Source organism: Corapipo altera, unplaced genomic scaffold (assembly GCF_003945725.1).
Source record: "Corapipo altera isolate COAL_440 unplaced genomic scaffold, ASM394572v1 98, whole genome shotgun sequence".
Taxonomy (NCBI): Eukaryota; Metazoa; Chordata; class Aves; order Passeriformes; family Pipridae; genus Corapipo; species Corapipo altera.
Window position 1 is genome coordinate 6,849,150 of NW_020884914.1, and position 13,197 is coordinate 6,862,346.

Below are 13,197 nucleotides of genomic sequence, written 5' to 3' on the forward strand. Positions count from 1 at the left end.
TCTAATGGTTTGTTTTTGTTGTTTAGTTGGCAAAAAAATACCACCCTGACACAAACAAGGATGACCCCAAAGCGAAGGAGAAGTTCTCTCAGCTGGCAGAAGCCTACGAGGTAACAGCAGGATTTCATCGTGATGAAGAGGAGGAAAGGTTGGAGGGTGGATGAGGGGAAACATTTCCTGTAAAACCGTGGCTGTTTTTTGATGCACTTCAGGCTGGAGCACCTCTGTCCTAACGGTGTCTCCAGGAAATTACTTGGCCCAAGTATCTGGTTTAGGTGCTTTGGGCTCTTTCAGTTTGTGCTCTTCCTTAGGAGTAAGTCACTGGCATGGATGCAGCAGTCACTTCCATGGGATCGTTGTGAGCTTAAAATAAATAATCAAATAAAAAACCTGTCCGTAGGTGTTTGATACAGAGGAACCTTCACTGTTCTTCCCCAAGCCCTGTTCTTTTTTTTTAACCCCAGCACTGTTACCAGCTTTCACCTGATGTATTAATGACTGATTACGTAATAAGCAAATTATTCTTGCTTATTATAAATCAGTAAGATTGTCATTTTCCTGATTTTGAGCCAAGAGAGGAAGAAGCAGCTTGTGGTGCTGAGAGCTCAGCGAGCCCTCCCGATGGCAGGGGAGTCTGATAAGCTTGGGCTCGTGGGGGCAGTGCCAGAGCCAGGGATTCTCCAGGGCCCTGGGGATCCGCACCATGCCCAGATGGCACTGTTCTGTCCCCCCCAGGTGCTGAGTGACGAGGTGAAGCGGAAGCAGTACGATGCCTATGGCACGGCGAGCTTCGAGGCCGGTGCTGCCGGGGCCGGCGCCGGCACGGGGCGGCAGTACTGGAGCGGCGGCCCCTCCATTGATCCCGAGGAGCTTTTCCGGAAGATCTTTGGGGAGTTTTCGGGATCTCCTTTCGGCGATTTTCAGAGTGTCTTTGACCAGCCACAGGAGGTAGGAGGTGCCTTTGTTTAGAAGTGGAATTAAAAACTCAAAAGCTGGGGAGGGACGCACTGGTCTGTCACAGAGCACTCTGGGAGCAAGAGCTTCAGCAGAGAGTTATTTCTGGGAATGTCAGTCTGTGAGTATCCCATGGCATGGGGGGAGAGTCAAATTTTTCATAAGCTGCATCTCCAGACAGAGTTGTTTTTTCTGGACTTGAGCTCCTTCCTCTGGTGTTTACTGACACCAGTCGGTGCTGCCCAACAGTTCCATTGCTGTAGAGGCATCTTTGCTGCTGCAGGTTGATTTGCATATGCCTGCTGTGATCTGTAATGCTAAAACCCACAGAACACCTTGTAACTGTAAACCAGGCCTTCCGGCGATAGGTTTGGCTGCTTAATTGGTTTAATTTTGCAACTTAATTAGTTTAACTTTGCAGTGGAGCCCATAATAGAACGTGTCTTGTTCTTTGTGCTGCAGCTGAATGCTCCTTTATTTCACGTGCTGTCTTCAAATACCAAGTGTTTCTGGTACTTCTGGCTTTACTAAAAGTGACTTTTTTTATTATAAAGAGAATGTCCTCTTATGTGCAGTCATCTTTGCTGGTGACTTCACTTGGCAAAGAAAAACTTAATTGGGGAAGAGCAGCCACTGCCATTGGGATGGAAACCCTTCAGCCTCACCTGTTGCTGCATTCCCATGAAACAAAACCTTTAGAAACAAAGAAAGGGTTTTCCTGAGAGCAGGGAAACACTCGACTTCTATTTTTACTTCTTTCTTTTCTGTTTTTAAATCTTTTTGCTGCTACACAGCATTTTCATAAAAATTCTCATTGCTGCCACACAACCTGATGCTTATCAGCCTGGTGTAACCATCATTCCTATAATGTCTGTGATCCTTTTGCATCCCTTTTTTATTTATTTGAGATAGATTATTGATTCTTCAGATTAGATGCACAGTCATTCAGAAGGGTTTGCCTAACTGGTTCTTCCTCCCGCTCTGTTACCTGGATCTGTTTTCAGCATTGTTGGGTATTTGGCCTAAACCAGTCTGTTTAAGACCCTATCACACATCACTCACAGATCAATATCCGTGTTTCCTGTGCAGTATATCATGGAACTGACGTTCACCCAAGCTGCAAAAGGTGTTAACAAGGAGATTGTGGTGAACATCCAAGACTCCTGCGAGCGGTGCGATGGCAAAGGGCACGAACCGGGCACCAAAGTGCAGCGCTGTCACTACTGCAACGGCACAGGCATGGTAAGTGCTCTGTAGGACACCAGTTCTGCTGTGCTTTTCCTTGTTGGGGCAGATCAGTTCATTCCGTGGTGAAAAATTCTCACCCCGGTCAACAGCTGATCTCAGGTAAAGCCGAGTTAATGTCAGCTTGATGATAATCAGCCCTAGGAAGATTGTCTTGGTGTTAAAGGAGTGCTGTGCTCAGCTGAAAGCACAGACCTTCAGGAGGGATTCTCTGCTATTGTACAAACCATATTCGTGCCACATAACGGCTCTGAAATTCCTTGGGCATTAAATGGGATCCTTTGACTTGGGGGTGGAGGAAGGTAATGATAGCCCCAGGGTAACCATGAAGTAAGGAGATGCAGGTAATAATGGAGCTGCCAGGCTTTGAGTTTCCATGCATCTGATTCCTCATGTGCTACGGTCTGGAAGGCTGCTCTCACTGTTCACTCCAGAGCTTAGTCTCCGTAACGTTTTCCTGGACAGTGGCAGTAATTCATGCAAGTGGATTGTCTTTGGATTCCTCAGAACACAGATGTCTGTAGCACTGTAAGGAGCTTTGTTCCTTCTTGTGCGTTAAAGGCTGGAGATGGAAGGTGTTGTGTTTCCCTTCCCCTTGTTTGTAGTAGTGATGGTGTTCAGTGGAATTCGGAATGCGCTGGCAAGAGAACCTCATCCAGCTTCTCCCACCCAGCATCCTCTTAGGATTTCAGAGCCAGCTTTCTGCTCCAGCCCTTGCTAAAGGATATTACTGTCCTTACAGGCTGTGTGTGTGTGTGATTAGAACTCGAACATGCTGGGTGAGAGGTACCACCGTGGTACTCAGTGCTTGTACAACCCGTTTCCCTCCCCAGGAGACGATAAACACGGGCCCCTTTGTGATGAGATCCACGTGCCGGCGCTGCGGCGGCCGGGGCTCCATCATAACCACGCCCTGCGTCGTGTGCCGGGGAACGGGGCAAACCAAGCAGAAGAAGACAGTGATGGTTCCTGTGCCAGCTGGTCAGTGTTGTACTCGTGTGCTGCTCTCTGTTAAATGAATGTAGTTATTTCCTGCCACTTGGCCAACAGGTACGAACGGGAGAGCGACGGAAGGAGTTCTGCTGCAGAGAAGTTTGTCTTTCAGACAAAGCAGGTCAATGGAACGGGCTAATGATGAGATGAACCTTCTGGCCATGGATAGAAATGTTTGCTTTGCCCTTCCTGAGCTTTGGTTCTTGTCTGGATCCTCCTAGGCAGGCTTTGAAGAGTGAAACTCTCCAAAGGTTTTGTTGCCATGGGTCTTCCATTTGTCCTTGATAAAGCGTGGGGAGAGGGTGGGAATCCTGAAAGCCTTGGCTTGGCTCAGAAGGGTGTGCAGATGGCCTTCCTCACCAGAGAGGATGAGACAGTGGTGGGATTGAAGACTTCTTTGAGACCACCCTGGGTGAGCAGCCTGGAGTTTTCCTGCAGCTCGTGGAGGCTGCTGTGTTCTTTAATCTGATGCATTTCTCTGAAGAATTCTGTAGGGATTGAACCAATGAGCCTGCTTGGGGTGCAGTGATCCCCTCAGAGGTATAAATACCTTCTTCCTTGGGCCACAGCTCCTGTAGAGTGTCACTGTGATGCCTTCTGGGAGATCTCATGCCTTGTGCTCCAGGATGTGCATGTGCTGCAGTGGTGGGCAGCTCTGGGGTTTGGCAGGGTTGTAGATACACATGTAACACATGGATTATAACCCAAGGTAACATTCCTTCTTGTTCCAATCGCAGGAGTTGAGGATGGGCAGACAGTTCGGATGCCTGTGGGGAAGAAGGAAATTTTCATTACGTTCAGGGTATGTATTGTAAGTTGTATGTGTGTAAGTTGTTTTTTCCCTTCTCAGCTGCCTGGGAAGTGGCTGCAGAATGGGCAGAGGAGGAAGAGTGAGTGATCCTTTGGAATATCTGATGTAACACGATCCATGTGAACTTTCTGAGACAGCAGGAGATTTGCATTGTAACAAGGGGGGTCACTTTGAATCTGCTCATGAAGAATCCAGCTGCTTGTTCCAGGACCAGGCCCTTAGGGTAGTGTGAATAAAAATGCAGAGCAGGTTCTTCATGCCTCGAGTTTTTGACTTGGAAATGTGAAGGAGCTGCCTGCAGGCAGGGATGAGAGTGCTGAAGAGGGCTGTGGGAATGCCTGCAGCAGGCTGGCTGGTCGAGTGTCCTCCAGCAGATCCACCTTCAGGGCTGCTTTGCACCTGTGCTGTAGCTGGGCCTCTTCTCCTTGCAGAATCCTGTCACACACATCTCTGTCAAGGAGAAAATTTTTTTCAACACCTCTTTTGTGGTGCAGGAGGATTTAATTCTCTTCCAGCTTGTGAGGCCACTGCAGAGGTGCTTCCCTCCCTCTTCCCTTCTGGCTTTCTGTTCAGGATACTTGGAGAAGGCAGTGTCTGTCTCTGCAGAACCATATTGACACAGATAATTTAATAGCAGCATTAGGGAAGGGAGGTGCTGAGGCAGGAAGCAGGGATCCTCCTAAGCTTTTGGCTTAATTATGGTTGTGTCAAGATCTGTGTTTTTCTAAAAGACCAAATATTAACTCATAGTTCTTTAGATGAGCAGTTTGTGGATGGTATAAAGGGTCTGGCTGGTTTATTTTCTTCTGAGACCCTTCAGAGCAGTTTACTGGGAGAACTTTGTGGTGGTGTGCTCACTTCACCTTGGAACTTCCCTGCCTTTTAGGTTCAGAAAAGTTCTGTGTTCAGAAGGAATGGAGCAGATATCCACTCGGATCTCCCGATCTCAGTAGCACAGGCTGTGCTGGGAGGCACAGCCCGATGTCAAGGCTTGTATGAGACAATCAACATCACAGTAAGTACCATTATGTTGGGCATGAATCGATGGGGCAAAGGAGAGGCTTCTCCTTTGCTGCAAAGGTGGGGAAAATCTCCCAAGTCTGCCAGTATCGTGTTTCAGATTCCTTCAGGATTGAGCCTCGGGTAGCTTGTGACCTGCTGTGTCACAGCTCCTTTCTTGTCACTGTGAAGGGACAGGGAAAGGAAGGGATTGCTGGACAAATCCCATCCAAGGGCTACCGTGCCAGGTTCTTTACTCATTCCTTGAAAAGCTTTTCCATCGTTACTGACACAGCTTCAGCATGTGTCCTGAGTGTACCAGAGCTCTCCCATCCTACTTTGAAGCTTGCTGGTGAAGTAGATAATTTTTATAGACACCTAATTACTATATAAATGGTTAAACTAAAGTAATAAATGTGGCATCTGTGTTTATAGATACCCCCTGGTATTCAGCCAGACCAGAGAATTCGAATGAGTGGGAAAGGCATTCCCAAGGTCAACAGTTATGGCTACGGAGACCACTACATCCACATAAAGATAAAAGTCCCTCAGTAAGTAGAGCTAATGCAAGTTTCTAAAAAATCTTAAACTTCTTGCAAAAAGACAGTCAGAATTTGTGAAAATTCTTATTCCTTATGGTTCTTCTCAAGCACTTCAAGATATTTTTTGATTTTCACTGCAGTGGAGTGAAATGCAGTGGATCCTGTCTCTCGTCTTCCACTGTGTGGTTATTATTTATAGATGGCTCACTGCAGGGATTCCTGGTGTGTTCACCTTGTAATTCCAGCACCTGCCTCTCGTGGGTGCTGCTGGAGAGGTTTCAGGAGGGCTGTAGGTACAGCTGGCCCCGGGGACAGCCCTAACCATGCCCTGTGTCGGGCCCACAGGAGGCTGACGGATCGCCAGCGAGCCTTAATGATGAGCTACGCGGAGGACGAGACGGACGTGGATGGCACAGTGAACGGGGTCACAAACACAGCGTCAGGTGAGCGGGGGGATCTCCTGCTCCTTCCTGGTGGAGCTGGTGTGGGTGTGCAGCGTTCCTGGGGAGGAAGGTGAGCCAGGGTCACCTCGAGGTGCTGTGACAGCACTGCCTGCCGAGCCTGGTATTTTGGATGTGGTTGTAGTGTGGTGTTAACAGGCTGTAGCACAAAGCAGGGAGGCAGCCTCTTCCCAGGAAGCTTTGCTCCAGTACTTGTCAAATCTGTGTGTGAACAGAGGGCAGGGACTGGGGTACTCAGGGTCCTGATGAGCTGTGGTGATGAATGCCTCCTGCTCCCTGGCTCCCTGCGCAGGACTCTCCTTAGAGAGGTAGGAAAAGACAAGGTCCTTCAGGCCAGTTTTCCATGTGAGTCCATCTGCTGTGCTTCTGACTGTGCAGCAGGATGTTTCTCCTGGAATGCTGATGGGAGGTTCTGCTGTCAGGCTGTGCCCTGGGCACGTGGGGGAACGTGGGGTAGGAGTGTCCATTGGTGCCGAGTGTTGGCTCTGTCAGTAGACAGTGGCCACCGAGATAGAGGAGCAGAGTCAGCTGGGATCTTTGGGAAGCTGCTCTTCCAGCTGCAGATGGAGAACAGATTCAGCAATTGTTTTAAGTTTCTGGGGTGAGGTACCTGGCAAGGGCAGCAGCTAAAGGTAGAACACATGGTGAAATAATAAGGAAGGAGCTTTGTCTTTCAGTACTGGAAAACAGTTTTTCCTTGCTTAATTGGAACAATGAACTTTTTAAAGCCATTTGGATTCCTTTTTTGGCTTGGAAGCAAACAGGGCATTTAAGACTAGGCAAAGGTGGGAGCCTTTCAGAGCTGCTCAATGATCCCAGGAACTCAGGTCTGCTGTACTACATGCCAAAGCCTCAGGAATATAGGCTCAGGTGTGGGATACTGGAAGGCAGTATCTGCCAAATATTTCCCAATGTTCTGTTTTATAGTGCTTTCCTAATATAGAAGTTATGTTTTTCCCATGTTACAGTCACCCATGGGGGGAAGGGGAGAGCGCTCTGACCACTGAACTTCCATTCCAGCTTTTTAAAGGCATTTGTGTGCCAAAGGGAAAAAAACACTCTCCAAACTAATTTTTTTTAAAAAGCAAACTTTCTAGTTTTCACCACGATGAAGCAGCAAGGTGGATTTAAACAACCCCCAGTAGGTTGCAGTGTAGAGACAGGCTGTTGCTGAAGGTGTGTCCTCACTCCAGGCAGCAGCAGTGCAATGCCCCGGGTGGACAGAGGCGTGTTCTGCCTGGGGATTTCATTCCATTGCATCAGTCTGAGCCCGGCACTCAGCCCTGGGAGGATGGGGAGTGCTGGACTTCGTGTTCTCTGTGTGCAGAAAAAGCTTCAGGAGGATTTCGGGGTCTTGTTATTGATGGATTTACTGTAGAAAAAGCAGATTAGCAAAGAGATCTCCTTTGTTCTTGCTGTAGCCGCTTCTGGAGGGACAACAACTTTTCAGGACCTTTATATACAGGACAATTACAAGATTCCTTATCTGGACACTTGGTCTGAAATACTTGTAGTCTTTTTAAATTCTACTTCGAGTTCATTTTCTCCTTGATACTGTTTGTCTGAGCACTGCTTGCAATGACACAAATCAGGCTCCTGGTATGGTTTTGCACTGCTTTGCAAGGACACAACCTTGAAACAGGATGAGCTTGTTCCACAGACCACCAGGACAGCTTTTTTAACCCTGTAAAGCTCTGGCTGGCTGTGATCACTTTTTAGTGGCAGACTCTCAGTTCCAAGTGCTTGCTTCCAAAGCCTGTGAGGATTTCCCTAATCAGTTGGAGGGCTGGGGAGAGGGGAAGGGAATGGTGGAACCTGAGCCCCTGGTTGGCTTTTCTGGGATCTCTCCAGTGCCAAGTGGTTGTGTGTATCTTACTGCCATGTGAGGATGCAGCACAACCAGCTGCTTTTGCTTGACCATTCCCTGTCTAAAATAACCCTCTGGTACTGGTGGGAGATGTCTCTGACTGCGGCCCTTTGCTGTTTGTGTCCAGGTGGCAGGGCCAAGGCTAGCGCTGCTACAGGCGGGGATAGGCCTGAGGCTGAGGAGAACAAGGAGGGATTCCTTTCCAAACTTAAGAAAATGTTTACCTCCTGACACCCCATCTGAGGTAGGAGGCCTGTTGTGTTTCACTGTTGTCTTTCCCCCACGCTGAGCACTTCTTGGGAGCACAAAAAGGTTGCTTCTCACTTAGCCTCAGGCCTTCCAGCCACGGGTGTGCAAAACCCTAGCTGTGCCCTGGGACCTGGAGCAACAAGCCAGGGATTAAACTGCATTGTTGCTGCAGCCAAAAGCTGCACAGATGCTGGGTGCATCCTTGGGGAGGTGGCTGGGCCTCCCCTGCAGCTCTGCTCCCGTGTCCACCCCGTAGCTGTGCCTGGTTCCGAGCACAGAGGTTGTTCCCGTTAGCTGGTCCCACTGAGACCGGGTTCTGCCACACAAAGCCCAGCCTTGCCAGAGGCACAGGGGTGCCAGCACACTGGGGTGGACTCGCCCCTGCCATGGGCTTAAAGCACCAGGGAGGAGTCAGCCTTTGTCACAGAGCACAGCAAGGCCTTGCCACACACCAGACCAGAGTGTAACTCATGTGCCTTCAGTGAGTCTTGGCTGCTCTGAGGGAGCACTGGGACTTAGAATCATCTACAGCAGACATGGTGTCTTGGATTCCAGGGGCTCAGCTTTGCATCTTTGAGGCTTCAAAGTTGTCTGTTTGGTGTGGCTGACTGTGGCAGGTTGGGAGGGGAGGTGCTCCCAAAGTGGGCTGTGTGCCAACTCAGCCAGGAAATCTAAACTTTCCTCTCATTTCATCCGCAGGGAAACGTTCTACTGGGAACTAGGAGCTAGCAGCAGCAGGTCATCTGTGCAGTTGGGGGTGAATCTTTCTGGCAGCAGGCTCTGGAGAGCACAGGATGTCAGCTGGCAGCACAGCAAGAATCTCAGCTGGAGAGGCCACAGACCACCGAGGCACCAACACCCATCGTGATACAACCCCCCCCCCACCATCCAAGGAACTGGCAATGAAGGAAAATGCCAGCTTTGCAGAGATGGGGCTCTCTGGAGGCTGCTCCACAGCCCTACTGCTGCTGGAAGCTCATTGGGTAAAAATTAAAGTTGAAGTATTATTTAGAATCCAAACCAGAAGAAATGTGAAATAAACTGTCCTTCCAGCACAGAGCAGAGCAGTTTGCTGTATGGAGCCCAAGTCTCCACCTGCTGCTCGCTCAGGTGCCCTTTGCAATGCCAGGTGTGCTTGGTGAACTCACCACTGCTCACCTTCTCCCAGGAGACCTGGTGGGTCAGGGAGGTTTAACCCTGTCTTCACGACAGCCCTGCTGCCCTGCACAGCTCTGAGTGGAATCTCCCTGGGCCTTGTCCGAGCCCACGTGCCCTGGCTCCCTCACAGCCGTGGGCTTTCTCAGCCCTGCTGATTGCCTGCACAGAGCAGTGGTGGCATCTGCACTTTGCCTCAGGTTTAACCCCCAAATAACTAAAGTTACCACACAACTGCTGTCGCTTCTGAACGGGTACAAGTTGATCACCAAGCCCTTGGGGACAAAATCTTTTTATTACCTTAGCGCAACACCCGTAGCATAAAGGATTGGTCAGAGCATCGTTGTTTTACATGTGTGAGAGTGCAAGTGAGGTGGATCACTCCTTCCAGGTGCAGCTGAGCTCTTGCAGTGAGTATCCCATGGTTACTGTGTTAGTGATACCGTGCAGGTACCATCAGCCCACGTACTAATAACCAGTTAAACGGGGACATGTTGTAGTCTTGCCCTTCTTAATTTGCTGAAATAAAGCACGCGTTGCCTCCTGATTAAACTGTCTGTAAAGTGATTCTGTATCCATGTAAATAAGATGGACTTCATAAAGATATTTAACATGTGCTGTGCCTTGCTGCCTTGTCTACTCTTCTACCTGGTCTGTCACGTGCTTTCCCTGCCCCAGTAACAGGAATGAAGGTCTCTGGGACAAGGAGGGACAGGGGTTGGGTGGCTTGAGCATCTCTTGGGGCTGGGATTGATTTTAAGCACAGGAAAAGCTGCCAAATCCAAGCAGTACCTTAAGCATATAAGGGTGAGGGGGAAGGGGCTTTTCCACTGAGTCTTGGACAGTCTTGAAAGACTTCAGTTTTACTCATGGGGACAGCGACTGAAATTAGCTCCATGATCCTAAAGTGATGGAAATTACCTCCAGGAGCCCAAGGGTCAGGCCCAGAGCTGTATGACTTGAGGAATCAGGCTCAGCTTTTGTGTTACATGCATAGGAATTGACTGCACAGTCCCTGGTTGCAGGGCTCTGTCTCTCTGCTGGTTCACCTGCAGTGCCTAAATCAGGTCCATGGAGAAATCATTGTGTTTTCAGCTTGCTTAGGAGCCTGCAGCAACACTGGCCATGGGTACCTGCTGTGAAGGTGTCCCAAGGTACCTGCCTTGGGGCCCAGGGATACATACACACCTTCAGCCCACCAAGTGCTGCCCTATGCTCAGAGCTGCCTGGGAAAGGGCGTGATCCCGGGAAAATGAGCCACCACCAGCCTAAAACACCCAGCATGACTAAAGAAACACCTCCCTGAGGACAGTGTGCAAAGGTAGCACTTCTCCCACCCATCTACCTGTGCTGTGCAGCCCTTCATCCTGTTCTGGTTGCCTAAACAGTCTCAACCAAGCTGCAGGAGCGCACGCATGGACCAGCACATGGACCAAGCTCTCCCCAGCTGGGGCAGGATCAGCCTCTCCCTGGGGCACTACTGGGAAGGCAGCGGTGCTCAGGGCACCTCAGCCAGTTTCCCCTACCTGGCACAGAAGCTGAGGAGGAAGAGCAGGGAGGGGAAGGCTCAGAAAGCAGCCTTGTTGTGTGCCACCCACTGCTGGAAGGTGCAGGCCTTGGGGTTGAGCTTCATGGTCAGGGCCACATCTCGGTCGGGCTTCAGGGCATAGAAACGGAACATGGCAGCCAGCTCCTTGGCCCCGGGGAAACCACGCTTCTCGTACTCCTCTGGGGAGATCTGCCAAGAGAATGGGGGAAAAAACTCTTTCACAGCCTGCTGGGGCTTTCCCTCAGCCCGTGTGGGGAAGCTGAGGGCTCAGTTAGAGCAGCCTGTCACAGCATTGCCACCGTTGAGGAGGGCTCTGCAAGGCACTTCTGCTGGGGCTGAGCAAAGGAAGCCTAGAGCCAGCACCCAGCTGTGGCACACAGCTGGCCTGGGCATGGAACTGACTCTTCCCTGAGGCAGAGGCCTGGAGCAACTACAAGGGAGCCCTTACCTGAACCAGGGCACAAGCTGTGGCTAAGGGTGTCTTAGTTTAACAAGATTACAACTTAGAAATTAAGAAACTTCAGGTGGAAGTGTGGAAAAGGAAAAAAAATCTGAATAAACAACAAATGGTGCAATCAAAAACTTTCAGAAGAAACAAAGTCCCAGTTCCCCAGGTGGAGGGGGAGAAACCAGTGGCAACCTGGGGATCCCTGTGCTTCTGCACTGCGCTGGGGAGGAAAAGAGCTGCTTCTCTGTCCCTGGGTGAGGGGGCAGAACCTGCAGAGAGCATCAGAGGTGCTTTGTTTCTGCTGAAATGCACTTGGTTCTCAAAGCAGAGAGCCACCACACCTCTCATCCACTGTACTGGCTGCCCCAGGCACAGCCCAATTGCAAACAAACACTAAAAAAAAGTTATGCAGGGGCAGGGAGTGGCCAGGAGTGCTGTAAAGGTGACACAGCACTTGAGCTAGGAGTGCTGTAAGGGTGACACAGCAAGGCCCTGGGGGAAGCCATGCTGAAGGGAAGGGCATGCAGCAGAGACCTGTTCTATAGGTGCCCATCCCTGGTTCCTCTGGAGACCTCCTGCTTCAGTTATCCCTTGGAGCCAGGCACGGGCCTGCCTGGGCACACCTGTGTGCTCCACGAGCAGGAGCTGTCCCAGTGACAATGCCAACAGGGCAGTTTAGGTGCCAGGCTGTGCTCCAGCCGCACGCAGGGGCAGCAGGATTAACCCTGGGCACCAGTGCTGGGCTGTGCCAAGCCCATACACTGAGCTGGGAGTCCTACCTTGCTGGTTGTCACAGTCTTGCCCGTCTGCTGGGAGAGGACGGCGGCGTACTCTGCCTCGGTGAGCTTGCCGGTGCTGAGCCCCATCACCTGGCCGATGTACTCCCCCGGGGACTTCAGCAGGGAAACCACAACAGGCCCAACGTCCTCCACGGCCATCCCGTCCATCGGGGTGTCCCCTGTGGGCAGCTCTGCATGGAGAGATTGATCCCAGCTGCAGTGCAGCCCAGCTCTGAGGAGGTACAGCCAGAGTTTTCAGCACTCAGCCTCTGAACACAGGGTGAGGAAGGGATGAGAGCACCCATCTGTATGGTAAGGACTGAGCTATGAGGCCGTGACAGCCAGAGCAGCACTGTGACTCACCTGGATCTGCAGCCTCCCCACCTCCACCATCCCAAATGCAGGCACTTGGGGTGTCCACTGCAGGATCTGCAGAGCAGCCCTCGGCACCACAAACAGGCCCAGGATGTCACTGATTTCTTGCAGGCCACCAAACAGGTCTGAAGGACCATAACGAAGCAGCAACTTGCTGTGGTCAAGCCTCTTTACCCCATCAGCCCACAGCCCTGGTGGTTCCTCCACCCCTCAGCCCCTGCATAGTGGGAGCAGACGAGAACACTGTGACAGGACAGTGACCCACAGCTCCTGCTTACCCAGGACAAAGGTGTCTCCCTGTGGGGCCTTCTGTGGCTTGAAGATGGAGAGGAAGTTCTCAAAGTAGAACGGCAGCCGGATGACCGTGGTGGGAACACCAGTTCTCTGGAAATACTCCTCCACCTCCCCTTTGCCATCAAAGTGCAGCACCTCCAGCCGGCCCCCTGTCAGCTTGTGCACGTTCTCCAGGCCACTGAACACAACGTGGTGCAGCCCCAGGCGCTTCGAGAGGTCGGCCAGTCGCTTTCCCTGAGCAAAGGAAGAAGGTGGCCATTAAGAGGGGAACAGGACATTTAGGGGGGCTCTCATCATCCTCACACCCCCCCTTCCCCTTTGCAGGGCTGGGCAGAAGGGCAGGATCCAACTCACACCAGCTGAGCACCTTGAGCCCTCAGATGGGACCAGGGCTGAGCACACCAATGAACCCAGTGAATTATCCAGGTGGAGCTGAGTCCTCTCCTTACACCATCTCACTTCAGAAAGACAACACA

The 13,197-nt window shown here is 51.0% G+C and overlaps 2 protein-coding genes across 2 annotated transcripts in view; one reads left to right on the forward strand and one right to left on the reverse strand.

Annotated features, from left to right (window-relative positions):
• The window catches only part of DNAJA3 (DnaJ heat shock protein family (Hsp40) member A3), a 14,977-nt gene extending 5,085 nt beyond the window's left edge, over positions 1 to 9,892 (forward strand). Inside the window, exons 2-10 of the mRNA XM_027654889.1 lie at positions 27 to 110; positions 736 to 948; positions 2,044 to 2,196; positions 3,033 to 3,180; positions 3,930 to 3,994; positions 4,890 to 5,018; positions 5,438 to 5,553; positions 5,890 to 5,987; positions 8,821 to 9,892. Coding sequence (XP_027510690.1) covers positions 27 to 110; positions 736 to 948; positions 2,044 to 2,196; positions 3,033 to 3,180; positions 3,930 to 3,994; positions 4,890 to 5,018; positions 5,438 to 5,553; positions 5,890 to 5,987; positions 8,821 to 8,843 — 1,029 coding nt within the window. The 3' untranslated portion in view covers positions 8,844 to 9,892. The remainder of the gene's footprint in view (positions 1 to 26; positions 111 to 735; positions 949 to 2,043; positions 2,197 to 3,032; positions 3,181 to 3,929; positions 3,995 to 4,889; positions 5,019 to 5,437; positions 5,554 to 5,889; positions 5,988 to 8,820) is intronic.
• Positions 9,553 to 13,197, reverse strand: part of NMRAL1 (NmrA like redox sensor 1) — a 16,022-nt gene continuing 12,377 nt past the window's right edge. The window contains exons 2-4 of the mRNA XM_027654890.1: positions 12,706 to 12,955; positions 12,053 to 12,243; positions 9,553 to 11,014 (exon numbers count right to left, since the gene is read on the reverse strand). Of these exons, the coding sequence (XP_027510691.1) occupies positions 10,844 to 11,014; positions 12,053 to 12,243; positions 12,706 to 12,955 (612 nt within the window). The 3' untranslated portion in view covers positions 9,553 to 10,843. The remainder of the gene's footprint in view (positions 11,015 to 12,052; positions 12,244 to 12,705; positions 12,956 to 13,197) is intronic.